A 14,509-nucleotide genomic window follows, 5' to 3' on the forward strand; every position below is an offset into this window, starting at 1 on the left:
TCTTATTTTCTGCTGATTAGACTCTAATGAAAGCATCTCAATGAATGTTTCACTCAGATCTATCTGATAGTAAACTCTTTTTCCATCCCCCTCCCTGTGCGCTGATCAGAAAGTCTGTAAACAGATGAGACAAGGACAAGGAGCTTTGTAGGAGAGGAGACTAAAAGCGTGTTTATATTTTTAAAATCTCTCTATCTTTGTTTGATCCTGGAGGCTACACTTTAAAGAGTAGCTCATTAGTCCTGTTTCAGCATTATAATCACTGAAAATGTGGGGTTTATTTTGGGGATTTACTTCAAAAAGTGTAAACTTTGTGAAGATTCACATTTGTAGTTGGAAAACTCAAGATGTGCTTTGTCTTAAATACAGTTGAAGAGGGGGTATTCCACTGTCCCAAAAAACAGGCTCTGCTCCTGACAGGCCTCCAGAGGGCTGGCCAATAAGAGGGAAGGGGGTTTGTGGAGCAGGGAGCCTTAAAGAGACAGCAGCTAAAACACCACAGAGAGAAAATTGTTTTTTTTTTTCTTGAGCTCTGAAAGATATTACAGAAAAACCAGAGCTTAGGAGCAAAGACTAAAAAAGCAGAAACCCTCTTTTTGAATAGATAAGAAAAACACATTTTGTTAAAAGTGATTGCTTTAATGCAGTCAAGGCTAACTGAGAAGGAAAGGGTCTTTAGAGAGGGAGGTAAATTTTTTTGAATATCACTGACATTGTCTAATAATGTCTGTAGAATAAGTCAGTGAATGAATTTACAAACTAATTTCGAGGAAGAAGTGGCTGTTTTCAGTATGGCTGTTTAAAGCGCTCATTTTTTATCAACATGGTGTCATATGACGTAGCAAACTGGAGTCACGCTCTCTGACTTTTATTCAATGTGAATAATGGGTGGTAGTGAGTGAGAGTGGGCACTTTGGGTCATGTTTATTCTTTCTTCCTGTTTGTTGTTTAATTTGATTCATTAAGATAGTTCAATATTGTGTTTACGCTGGATGCAGAAATACTAGCTAAACAGGGCATCAAGCTTAGACTTTTGTTACACTATCAACCTGTTATTACATGTCAGGCTTTGTTATATTTTTTTGGATTACATTTTGGGTCAGTTTTTGCATTTTGGGTCAGGTATTACATGTCGGGTACTTGTTACATTTTGGGCTCCAACATGCCTGGTGATATGATGTTCAGAATGGGTTCATGGATGCCAACCAAGCCACAACCTGCGGTCTAAGAATATGAGACAACGCGGAAGTGCTTAAATCTACTGTTTCTTGAGTGTCTGCTTAAGGCTGTCTCCGTAAGTACCGGAAGTCATATGCACACCAAGCCAAAAAAAGCCGTTTTCAGAGCGGAAACTAGCCTATTTACAGCCTGGTTCAAAAAAACGTCTCCTGTCTGAATTGCTTATTTTACTTTTGTCACACACTGTAGGGGGGGGTGAATTTTTTATAACTCTGCGGTTCAGAGGATATTAAGATCACAAGCTCGCCCAATTTGAGCCACAGCTTAGGTCGCGTGACTGACAGGCACCCTTGAGCTGTATGGGAAGCCCTTGCTACTTCCAATATGGCTGCGATTCCAGATTTGCTCCATTTTCCGTTCCAGAAACAGACAGGTGATGTTGGGGAGGCTATGTCCATGTTTAATACAGTCTATGATGCAGACCTGTCCATACGGACAACTGCAGCAGCAGCACCTAGCCCAGCTCATCAGAGATGAATTAATCAGAGATTCAGCCCAATGAAAACATGAGCTAGGTACCGTAGCCAAAGTCTTTACTGTTTTTTCTGACTTTAGATTAATGGATAGATCTCTTGTAGATTCTCTGTCTTTGTCTCCATGGGCTCTGTTAAAACAGCAAGTGCACTGCTTTATAATTAGCTCTCAGTGTATCTGACTTCAAAATGTAAACACACTGATGTGAATACAGCATTAGGCTATATATCACTAGCTAACAGCGGTTACTCATCCAAGCACCTGCCCCATTCTCCTCTGGCTCTCCTCACACCACAACTCTACTGCTCTCCCACGGCCGTCATTCCTCTTAATTCTGCCCTGTTCTTGCTCCCCATCCTACCTAACAGGCTAATAATTAGAAGCCTGAGGAACATCATATGGATAGGAATACAAATTTTCTCATGTTCAAATGACAGTTTTTGATGCAGAAGTCAAAATAAACATCCTAAAATGTCTTCTGGAGACCCTGTGGTTTATCATTTTCAGAATATAACTTCTTAGTCTTTAACCTGCAATAAGCTCTTTAATTTTCTTTACAAACACTCAGCAAGATCAGAGAGTAAAAGGCAGAAAGAAAAATCTCTTCCAAGTTGACTTTTATACCAAAACAAAGGACAGCAGCACATGCAGACTGCTCCCTACATCCAGCAGAGGGCAGCACTGAGCTGTCCCTGAGCCCGGCCGTGTGTTGCAGTGTGCTTTCATTAAAGCTGCTGCCCCTCTGGCTGTGACTGTGTTTATTATCCGTAGAGCGGAGCACAAAAGGACGATTAAAGGCTCCTGTTTGTTTCCTTTTCAGAATGAAGCGCTCACCTCCAGTCGCAAACAGACTGTACAGTAATGACTGTATTGCTGCAGATAACGGCTGCTGCGATCTGCTCAAATGAGAGTGGGGTCGATCTGTAGCTGGATCAACTTCAGCTCTTTAATCTGCAGAAACGAACTTTTCTAAGAAGAGAGTTCTGCATTTCTCAGGCTACCATGCATCATAGATCATTTTCAGATGCAACCCACTCTCTCCACCAGGTGGTTTTCTACCTGTGCTGGGTGTTATAGATCTGTTTAGGACGTCAGGTGCTATTAGTTCCAACAGTTCCCGCTGTTGCCTGTGTTTCCACTAAAGCAGGTGACTTATGGAGTGGCAATAGAAGTAACCTAGGAACTTAATTTAGACCCTGGTAACTGCTGTGGTGAATGGCTGAAGAATTAGTTGTAGATTCTAAAGATTTGAAGAACTTCTGACCATTGTAGAAGAAATGTTCCTCTAAACGGAAAAATTTAGTGATGCATGCCTCAAAAGTTCCAGTGTCTTTAGAAAGTACCACCAAATCAAGAAGGAGGTTTTCAGAGGGGAGATTAGCTACCATGAAACCAAAATTTAGAACCTTGCTTCTTCTATTTGAATGCACAGAGTTTGTTAAAAGGTTCCTGGAGAAAGTCCCTGCTTTCAAAAAGCACCTTTTGATGTTGAATTTTAATTTTGGTGTAGTCCGGACCAAATTTATAGTTTTTAAGGAAGAGAAAGTGGTTAAAAAACACGTGATTATTCATGAACCTGTGCCATAGTAAAACACTAAAGGTAGTTTCTGGAGAGTTTGAAAAACTTCTGGCTGTTTGTAAAGTAAATGTTTCCAGCAACTGGAAACATTTAGCATAGCGAGCCAGACTCTGCCAGGTTCCTGGACTTTTGGGCAGGATCTAAACAAGGATAAACGAAACAAAATCTCTTTTGCATCTTTAAAATTTTATTTCAATTTAAAAAATTCAGAGTAAGTAAAAGTGATTAGAAATGCATGCTTGATAATGTATTTACTTTAAAGCATTAATAGCTGTTTTGAGAGAGATGAAGAAACTTTTGGCTGATTGCAAAGCAAATGTTTTAATCAATCAGACATATTCAGCAATGCAGGCCCTGCACACCAAAGTTCCTGGAACTTTTGGAGAGTTCTACCCCATGAGCATGATCTTTATTGGGGGGATCAACAACCAAGAAACTAAATGTAGGCTCTATTTCTTGCTGTTGAAATGAAAAGAGTTCCTCAAAAGGTTCCTGGGGAAAGTTCCAACTCTTGAAAAATCACCTAGTGCTTCTTTAACTTTCATGTTAATGCATGGATATTCATGCAAATTCCATCTGTTGTAGATGAAAGGAAAAAGAAAAAGTCTTTGAAACCAGCATTAAGTTCCACCACTGGCTGAACCCAGATCTTAAACACACCTCATCTTCTTCCTCCTTGTCTTCCTCCACGTCCTGTTCATATTTTTCTTCTCTGTTAGAGGAAACAGACGTTTTCAGGCTCTCTTTCTTCATCTTTTTTTTTTATCATCAGACTCGGCGTCCTACCCTCACCCGTGTCATCCGTCCCCCCCAGTAACTTATTCCTCCCCCACAGCAGCTCCAGCAGCTGCTAATGGCTCCATATATCCACAGTTTTCCTGCAGGTAGGTAGAAGAAAGAGATTCAGTGAGGGCTGCTGTAATAAAAGCCCAGGTTACGTGTAAAGAACACGCTAGAGGAGCAAGCTTATCTTAAATGAAACGTCTGAGTTTGGAGGAATGTGGCGGAGTTAAAGAGAAAATTCCTCTCTGAGGTTTGATGAAGGATGAGAGTAAACAGATTTATCCTGGAGTAAACACAGGAGATGTTGTGCTGCTGTTGGGGCCCTGGAGGTGTTTTGTTGTTTGAGTTTGATTGAACAAGCATTTGCAGAGGAGAAGAACAAAAATGTGTCCCATCAGAGCTAGCAGAGAGCTGAATGAACGTAAAAGCCTCCCTGTGGCTCCTCCTGTAATGAGAACTTTTTGTTTACGTCCACCTGCTCGATTCGAAGGACTCCCTGTCCCCCAAACCAGATGAGCCCCCATCCCCTCTGTTTCCTCCCGTTTAGAGCCGCCCGGGAGGTTTGGGGTGCAGTTGTTGTTTGTGTACGCGCAGCAGAGGGAGGACAGATGGTGGAAACACATTAAAACTCGTAAAGAATCAAACACAGAGGGAGAGGATGGCTTTTTGTGCAAATGCAAATTAAGTTATTGAGATGAATTCTAAACAATGGAGAGCAACAGGAACACAAAGTTAAGCTCATCACGACAGAAACACAAACATTAAGAAAAGAAAACCAGTAAAGACTTTCTCAGTGAATCTGAGTGTTTGACTCGGACACAGTTGTCCTCTAAGGCCACTAAACCCCATACTAGTGGTGTGCAAAGGGGGAGCACTGCCCCTAGTGCCCCTAGTGGCCCTGTTGTTGAATAACATTTGCTAAAGCGCCCTCTTGGTAACCAAAACACATGCTAGAATCACCGTCCTTTTGGGAGCCAAAACACATGCTAAAATGCTCTCTGAGGTGTCAAAATGTGTCCTGAAGGGCCATTTTAAGAGCCACATGGCTTAGTAGGTGTCCTCTTTGGAGCCAGTCACACTTAGCAAATTGCCATCTTGGGGTACAAAATGGGTCCGAGAGCAACCCCAGAGCCAAAGTGTGCCCTAAACTGCCCTCTTTGGAGCCAAAATGTGTCTTAGGACGTGGTCACACTGGCAAACTGTGCCATGCTTAAGCACGCTTCAGCCCTAAAGCACGTTTGGAATGGCCAGTGTGACCGCAACCGTGCCATGCTTGAACACGATTCACTTCTCTGCTTTGGCACGCTTCGGAGGGGTGGGCTTTTGCATGCATGAGCACGCGGACAGCGTGTGCGATCCATGAAGTGCAATCCATGATGTGTGATCACAGCGAGCGCATCTTTCGACAGTCATTTTGAACAAAGTGGGGTTGTTAGAGGGCTGTGTTGGGCGAAAATGACTTACCCTAAGTCTAAAAGTCTCTAAAGTTGTAGCAGTGCTCTCTGTGTCTCATTGTGCTGACTCTGATGAAATCGCACCTCATGTAAACAGACGCTTTATGATGACAGAGGCGGGCCGTGTGTTATACCTGCTAGAGTCTGGATCATACAGGGGTAGTTTGACTGCTGGCCGTGCTCTTCAGCTGAGAAACAGCGCTGCTAAAGCACGGCACGGTTTGGATGGCCAGTGTGACTGCGCCCTTAAAAAGCCCTCCCGGTAGTCAAATGTGTCATAATGAGCCCTCTCAGCAGCCAAAATCTGTCGTAAAGTGTCCTCTTAGGAGCCAAATGTGTCCATAAGTGCTCTCTCTTGAGTCAACATGTGCCCTTATGTGCTGCTTTGGGGCCAAAACGTGTAACTGAGTGTCCTCTCGGGGGCCAAAATGTGTCCTTAAGTGCCCTCTCAGGAGGCAAATGTGCTCTTAAGTGCTCTTTTGGGAGTCAAAATTTGCCCTTATGTGCTGTTCTGGGAGCCAAAATGTGTCCTAAAGTGCTCTGTCGGGGGTCAAAATGTGTTCTTATGTACCCTTTTGGGAGCCAAAGTATGTTTTGGGTGCCCTCTTGGGAGTAAAAATGTGCCCTAGAATGTCCTCTTGGCGGCTTTTATTCTGACAGGTCGTGGAGTCTTGATGTGTAGTTTACTTCCCTTTTTTTCAGCTAAATGAGACCTTGTGTTTATTCTTGGTTGTTTTTGTTGTGTTTCAGTACCTGAACAGAGGATGCACTCGCTTCTTTGCCACCAAAGACACGGACAAAAACATCATGCAGAACCGGAAAAGCCCAGAGGTAAAGTTTGACTCTTATTTTCATATATTTCCATGATCTGTATCAAACCACTGATGGAGAGTTTAACATTTGAGCCTATTTTGTATGTGTTTCTTTAAAATAATTTTAAAGTCCTGTTTCTCTCTGAAACAGTGTGGATAAAGAAAGCTGACAGATTGAGAAAAGGGATGTAATTTCCGAATTTTCATGCATCAGTAAAATCTGCCTGTGGTCCGAAGAGGTCTGCAGCCAGAAGTCTGTGAATAATTCTCCAGTGTTTTTGATTTTAATGCTCTTTTAATGTTAAAATCTCCCTTTTCTCTTAAGAAAACAGCTAATGAAGTTTAAAGTGTTATTTTCTACATCCACTGAGGATTATCATCATAATTTTATTACAGCTGCATTGTGTTTAGGTCTCAATCTTACTTACAAACTCATGAAAAGTAAAAATCAGAGTCCTTATCGCCCCGTGGTGCTGAGGAAACTCACTCTGCAGACTCCATTAGTGTTCCTCATGCCTGACTCAGCAGATTTCTCTTCGATTTACTGCCTCCTGCTCCTGTTTTCAGCTCTCAGCTCTCCTCTGGGTGTGCGGGACAGTTTTGATTTAGCCTCTTTCACCTCCCCTGTTATCTCACTCCTCACTGTATCTGTTCATCACCCTGATACTCTTTGTCCTCCTCTTTCTACTCCTCCTCCTCCTCCTGCTGTTTGCTCACTTCCTCCTCTGCAGGTCGGTTTTTATTGGGTGTGATTTTGAATATTCCTCTCTATGTTTGCCGTGGTGGCTCTATATAATCCTCGCGCTCTCTGCAAACACTAAATCCTCCTGTGGCTCTAAAAACTGCAGCGGGGAATTGTTTTCCCTCCTCAGAGGAAATGTAAACTGAGTTTCCTGAGAGAGATTTCAGCACACTGATAAATGAATGCAGATTAAATGTTAGAGGTAGAGAAAATGGACTTTGAGCAACAAATAACAAAATGTTAAAACCTAGAAACCGCCTGCCAAGACATCAAAAACAAAATTTAGATTAGAAATAGGTTTGTGTTTTCAGACACTTTGTGATGTCTTTGTTTATATATTTTTTCTGTGTTGTGACACTTTATGTGATGCAACAAATCATGCAACAGTTTGTAACAGATACTTGTTTCAAGTAAGATGAAAGCCCCAAAATAAGATCAAATATTTATCATTTTGACTCAAGTATAAACATATTATTTTCCTTGCAACTGGATCATCTTATACTTAAGATCTAGACTTTTATAGGGCCCCACTTATCTATAATGCAAGTGTCCCCCTCAAGACTGAGTCATCTGTCACTCACAACCCAAACACCAGAGGGATAAAAGATGGAGAGCAACAGTGATCATCCCAAACAAAGAGACTTAAAAGTTAGCTAAAAAGCCCCCCCATAGGGCTCCAGAGGACTGGTCACTCTGAGGGGTTTTTGGAATATGGAGCCTGACAGAGACCTGAAAGAATAGCCTTTTAGAAACTTTAAACGGGACAACATCCCAGTAATGCAAGTGTGAGCATTTTTTGGGGCGGATTATGAGAATGCTTTTTTTTCTACCCTCTAGTGGCAAAAAAAACTGCAGGCACTTCATTATTTATAAGTTATAGCTTGGTTTAATTTTGTGCTCTTTGTTTTGGGAAAAACTGTGCTCAAAACTTTGACTTCATTTATTGATTTCAATTAAAACAGTTTTGATGCAAAAAAAGGAGATCAACACCACTTTGAATGTTTGTAGATTGCATTATTGCTAATGAGGTTAAATATGCTGACGTTAAGACATTCAGGAACTGGCATTGTTTGCACGGTCATTTAAAACCATTTGGGAGGTCATGGCATGATGATCCTCTGACTGGTTTATGACATGCCAGACTACCTATAACTCATAGTCAGAGCATATTGATCATTGAAATTAAACATTTTAACCTCTTTTTGCTTTTAGATAATGAATAAGGACATAAAACAATTAGAGACGCTATTTTTTTTTTCTAAAGCACCAGTGAGAGAAAAATATGGATTTTTAATAGCTATAAATCATGTAAAGATACTATTATAGCACCAAAGGGACAGAACTAAAACTAACAAAGAGCACAATTCTCACACTTTAGGTGAGATTAATGGACTAATAACTAAGGTAGCAAATTATTTTCATTGTGATAATATTAACGGAAAATACTGATAGCACAAGTACTTAATTTAGTTTCTTGAGAAATTGTTCCTGGATCTTAAAGTTCCTGGTACTTTTGGTTGAAATGTGCCTAAACTGGATATTTTTGTCTCCGGTCTTCTACTCAGAGCTGAAGTTTATCATCATCTGTGTCTGACGCGTTGATGGACACAGAACCTTGATGAGCAAATGAATCAAAGAGTTTAGCGTGTGGGCTAAACGCCTAAAGACCAGTTACAGTACACTTTCTGTGGACTGACAAGATACTCAGTGTGACGGCTGTTTCACAGAGAGTGATGAACTTCATTAAGAATCCATATGATTGGATTTATGAGTCTCTGAAGAATATTCTCCATTAATCTGGTGTCCTCAGTGGGGGACGAGTGAACACCAATCTCGTGTCCATGTTCCTCTTAATGTGTATAATAATTAATAATGCTGCACTGCGGGCTGCCACATACACCCACAGTAATGGAATACTTGTGCATAATTAATCAAAGGCTGAAGGCGGAGAAAGGAGCTCATTTCACACGATGAGCTTTTCTTATTAATGCAAAGCCGCGGACGTCTTTTTGCTGTGCTGAGGCTCTCAGCCAGCCTGCTAATTAAAACGTTTGAATGTAAGCATCTGAACTCACACAGCAGATTATAGGAGCCTCACTGAGAGGACTTCCAGGCCACAAACACAACAAAACTAATGAAATATCTGAGAGGGTTTGTGTTGTTCAGATAATCTGCTGAGGTTCATTTCTTTAAAGAGTCTGAACACCACAAAGCTTCATAATTAGCCACATAAATCCAAAGCCAGTTGGCTCATGCTTTCTTAGCTTTTCTCTGTCGTTGGGTTTTTACACTTCAGTAGCTTCAGGTAGGATGTCATCTGATTTCCTTTAAATTCCTGCAAGAGGTCTGAACTGCTTCTAATGATGAGCAAAGGCTATGTTCACACAACAGTTCTGCTTTTTGACAGTCCGAGTCACATCGAATCTGACATTTTTGAATCAGATTCAGACTTTCACGTGTGCTACTGAATGGGATACGTCGTGTTATTTTTATTTTTTTTAATGCGACCACAGTCTAAACAGCCAGGCTGCATTTAATGTAACTTTGACGTGACTCTGTAGCAGAAGTCTTGCTCAAGGAACTCAAACACTGGAGAAAGTGGAGATGGAAGAAGTGGAGGAGCGCTCGAAGAAAAGCGAAAGTGAAACTTATGACAAGTTCATGTTCATTGTGGAGAGCTGGGGGAGAAACAGGCGGGGATCATACAGGCAGCAAAGCAAGCCCAGAATAAGCTGCTATGCTCTAAAAACAAGCCCCCAAAACCTGGGACGTGTTTGTTTCTGTGAACACCATTCTGTGCGTGACATCATTAATGTTTATCAGAGCATACGGGTCAATTCAGGAGCATGAGTTGTTCACATTCCAGTCCACAGACAGACCATAAAAATGTAATGTGAAAAACCAAACAAAAAATTGCATTTAAGAAAAAAATCAGAATTGAACATAGCCAAAGTGTCAGGCCATGAAAGTCCTCCATCAGGTCTATGACTCCAATTTAGAAGAAAATCAGCAAATCTCAAACTTAAAACCCCTCAAAGTCAAACATTTATCTGGCGCTTTTTACAAAAAGACAAGACTTTCCTGAAACTATGATGAGAGCTTTACTTTGGTACTGGCTTGTTGAAAGTTCACAACAATTCTACTCAGGATGAAACTGTAGAGTATCAGTCTTTAAGTTTTAGATACTTTTCTTACTTTAAGATTTATTCTTCAAATCCTCAAAATCCATCTGCGCTGAAAGCAGAGGCTTAAAGGTTTAAGGACGCGGCAGGAACTTGGCTCTAAATTTAGTTTCTTGACAGGCAACAATCGACCACTGGAACTATTTAGTTCCATTAAAGATTAGTTCCTGGAATTAGAGGTCAGAAGTGGGAGTTAGCTCAGAAGTTTCTCCGCATTTTCTTTCTGTACATTGAGTCGCCTCTTTGTCTGTAAACTATCTGCTGGAACTAGAGCCTTTCAGCTGTTGGGACTAGAGTCTAAAATTTAGTTCTGGGGGATAACGTTATCCCTGAAAACAGCCCTTCCTTTGGGGGTAGTACTTTCCAGAAGTTCAGGAATATCTGACTGGTGGAGCAGCCTCAGTGTTTGATTTCCCTCTCCCTCCACCCACAATAAGATGACACTCAGCTGTGATTTACTTGGTTTAATAACTCCTAAACAATGGTCTTTGAGCCTGATAGTGTGACACGTTTGGGGTATTTAAGCTTCCTCCTTAAACTTTTGAAGTTCCTGTTCGAGGTAGGGATGCACAGTTCAAACTTTTTTGGTTAAGATACAGATACCTAGGCTTTGGGTGTTGACCGATACAATACCAATCCAATACTAGTGTTAAATTATAACCTGGATGCCCTACTGTGGAAAAAGACTGGTAATGTTTTGAATAAAAGGCAAAAAGTGAGTATACACAACTACTTAAGATGATATTTATTTTAACTATAAAATGTTACCAGCAGTTTGGTAAAAACAGTGCTTTGGGACGTATAGAAATTACTATTCAATTGTAAACTTTTATACCCTATAGACTGGTAATGCAGCAAAAAACGAAGAAAGTGCATTAGGTAACAATTCAGTGCAGGTAAAAAAGAAAAAGACATAGAGCTGGTTGCCTGGATCAACACCACTGATTGGCCCTTTCCACCGATACCCGATCCAGCTTTCAGGAGCTGGATCAGATTGATTTCTGATACTAGGATCAGGATCGGAGCATCCCTAGTTCTGGGAAAAGTACTTTCCAACTGCAGTTCAACATTATTCTTATTGGTAGAAATAACTTTTTTGTTTTTTTACTTATTGCTTCTTGAAACGTGAATTCCATTGTCTAACTTCAGACCACAAGGGAAACACAAACAACATGCTGCAGGAACCATACAATCCTATTATAGAGAAGTTCTTGGAACTAGCTCTGGTTGATAAGGTTTTTTATTCTTAATTTAAAAAAGATAACATTTTTGTCCCCGAAATAAAACAGGGAGGAAAATCTTTTTGTTTGAGGAGAAAGAACCAAACCTGAAAGTTTGAACATACAATAAAAGGCTCACAAAGTTCTGCTTTCTTTATTCATGAAGCGATCACGAAAGGTGAAATTGGAAATGCGTCCAGCTGTGACGACATTCAGAGAAACCTTGTAATTAATCCATTTGGAAAAAAGTAAACAAACAAACAAACAAACAAGCTGTAAACAGACAGCAGGTCCACAGAAACAAATTGAAAGTGCTTCTTTTGTTGGAGTCGCTGCAGGTTTATTCAGCAGGGCTACGACTCTTTTCTGTGCCGGGGAGGCAGACAAAGAGCTGGATATTAGAAATAAGTTTGGACTCAGCAAAGTTTGGTTTGTAAAATCCTCCTCTGCTTTTTTCATTACTTCAGAGAATGGGTCTGCAGAAAGTCATAAGAAATCTAATTTGCAAGAAAAGCTCCGTTTGTGCCTCAGCTCGACTCTCAAATGGGGGGGCAGGTTCGGGTGTAATGTACGAATAAATCCATGAGGACAAAGGGAAACCTGCGTCTCAGTCCAGCATGTTTATGTCTCTACATGCTTGGATGTTATTCCGTAGGGGAATGTTTTATCACAGGATCTAATGTTCATTATCTCAGCCTCCTGTGTGTGTTATTGCCTCTCTGAGCTGCCTCCTCAGATCAATAGCTTTACATTTATTTCCAAAGTTCAACTTAAAGAAAGCAGTATTTTGTTTCTTCTCTCTGATGATTAGAAACACCCGAGGTCTTTGAGCTCCAAAACTCATCAGCAGGTTTTTGTGTTTATTGATTAAAGATTGAATCTTGCAGTTTTACCTGACTGCCAGCTATCGACCTTTAGCTTCTGCTATTTGTAAAAAGTGCTTACATTTCTTTTACTTCTTCTAATGATTTCATTTTTTTTAAAGCTTAATAAAATGTTAAAAGCAGGGTCTGCAGGATTTTTTGTTACTTGCTGGTTAACACAAATTCAAACTGAGCCCCTCCTCTTTGGATCAGTGCCAGAGGCAGCCCACACCCACTGCCTCCAACTGTGACTATGTGGACACACTCACTTGCCCAGCAACCACCTGTAGCATCGCGTTTCTATGTGGAAGAGACTTGAGAGCCATGCATCTGACTTGGCATGTTAGCACAAGCTAATCACAGGTATTTGACACATACCTGGTTAGTAGAAAGCTAACTCGCCTCGCTCTTTATACCGTGCAGCTCTCCAAGTGCCTGAAAGGGAGTGAAAGTCAAGCCAAGCTTCAACCTTGTTTAGGAAAAATCTTTATCTGTTTGGCATTTTTGTTAGGCAAGTGGTTGTTTTTCTTTCTCTGTGCTTCATCCACTATCGTAGCTGCTCCCCAGGATAGCTTACTCCACTATCATCAACATGCAAAGTTATTTGCGCATTGGGTGTGCTGTGATTGGCTGATGTAACCACGCTTACTCTCCGCCAAGAAACATCCTGACACAACCAAAACATCAACATACAGGCAGAGGAGGAGGTTGAGGCAGACACAGACACTGACATACATGTATAGAGGCCCATAGGAGACACTTGAGCAGAATTATTTCTGTAAAATTTGACATTGTATTTGTTAGGAAAATCCTGCAGACCCTACCTTTTAGTTGTGACTACCTACCATATAGTCTGTTTCAGACTACTCTGCAAACAGTGTTAGGACCTGACCGTCTGGATGTCAGTAACATAAAGCAAAAATGCATTCAACAAACATGCAAAGTGATGTTGCAAACAGAATAAAGTCTTTATTTCAGATCACTCTTTCAGATCCTGCCAATGTGAATTAATCTGCTTTTTGTTTAGTCTTTGTTCAAACCGTTTTATTGAGAGGAGTAAGTCAAAATTTTATGCACAGTTTTTCCAAAAATAAACAGCAGACATCAATCTAAATCTTTTAAGTGTTAAAGGTGTGACAAAGATTTTTTTCCCACTAGATGATAGACATAAAAACATACTCAAAATAAAAAAATGACTGAAGCATAAGTTTCTTAAAGAGTTTTTTTTTTTATTAAGTCTTATTTTGTTTCTGTAGTATCTTTACATGATTCACAGCTCATAAAAATCACTATTTTTCCTCCCTCTGCTCTGGCTCCCTGTCTTTTTAAGAATTGACATCAAAGTCCTTTTCTTGTTTTTAAAGCTCTACACAGCCACATTTTTTCCTACTGGTGTCCTAAGTGCTGTCTCTTTAAAGCTCCCCAGGCTACAATCCCCCTTCTTTCTGACTGGCTAACTTATTGTGATTTTTTAAGCTTTAACACCTGTTAAATCATCACTAAGGCACTTAGTGTTTATTGACTGTTTATGCTAGCTGTAGCTCCTGCTGTTTTATATTTTTCTCAGCATGTTTTTGTGACACTGACAACTTTTCAGGTGATCTTAGAGATCACTAGAGAGCAGCTCATGTTTTGCAAATTTTAGTCAATTTATCCTCTGAAAAAGTTGAAAACGCTGCACTGGAGATGCTAGCTTTACACTCTTCCTAGTGTGTTGCAGCTTCACCTGTTACTTTTGTATGCTATCTCATACTGCCACCCACTGTCCGGATAAGTGTGTAAATTCAGCAATAAACAACAAAATATTCCCATAATCACACCAATCACCTATCAGCTTAACGTTAGCTTGTTTATGGTGGAAGGCTGTCTGGAGGTCTGTTGGGGGCTGAACTATGAACAGACCTTGGTGTTTGAGGCCCTGCCCCTCTAACATGTCATGAACCAGTTCGGAGTCTGTTAAGAACTGAGGATCCAACCCTTCTGGTATCAAACCTCCAGACTTTCCCCACTTCCCGTTAAACATCGCTCTGTTTCTTGATTTAAATCTCATTCCTATCTCTAAGTAACTCATTATTCCTGACAGAGGACAGATCTCAGGCCTCTTAGTGTTGTCTATGGACTCTTATCCAAGATTAATCTTCACTTTTCCATCCTGCACACA

The 14,509-nt window shown here is 40.7% G+C and overlaps 1 protein-coding gene across 4 annotated transcripts in view; it reads left to right on the forward strand.

Moving 5' to 3' along the window:
• myo6a (myosin VIa) overlaps positions 1 to 14,509 on the forward strand; it is a 158,253-nt gene that overhangs the window by 42,280 nt on the left and 101,464 nt on the right. For all 4 annotated transcript variants that reach the window (XM_074684651.1, XM_074684652.1, XM_074684653.1 and 1 more), the window contains exon 10: positions 6,280 to 6,360. In XM_074684651.1, the coding sequence (XP_074540752.1) occupies positions 6,280 to 6,360 (81 nt within the window). The remainder of the gene's footprint in view (positions 1 to 6,279; positions 6,361 to 14,509) is intronic.

Source organism: Halichoeres trimaculatus, unplaced genomic scaffold (assembly GCF_033239565.1).
Source record: "Halichoeres trimaculatus isolate MK-OKI-2021-1 unplaced genomic scaffold, fHalTri1.1 fHalTri1_scaffold_13, whole genome shotgun sequence".
Lineage (NCBI taxonomy): Eukaryota > Metazoa > Chordata > Actinopteri > Labriformes > Labridae > Halichoeres > Halichoeres trimaculatus.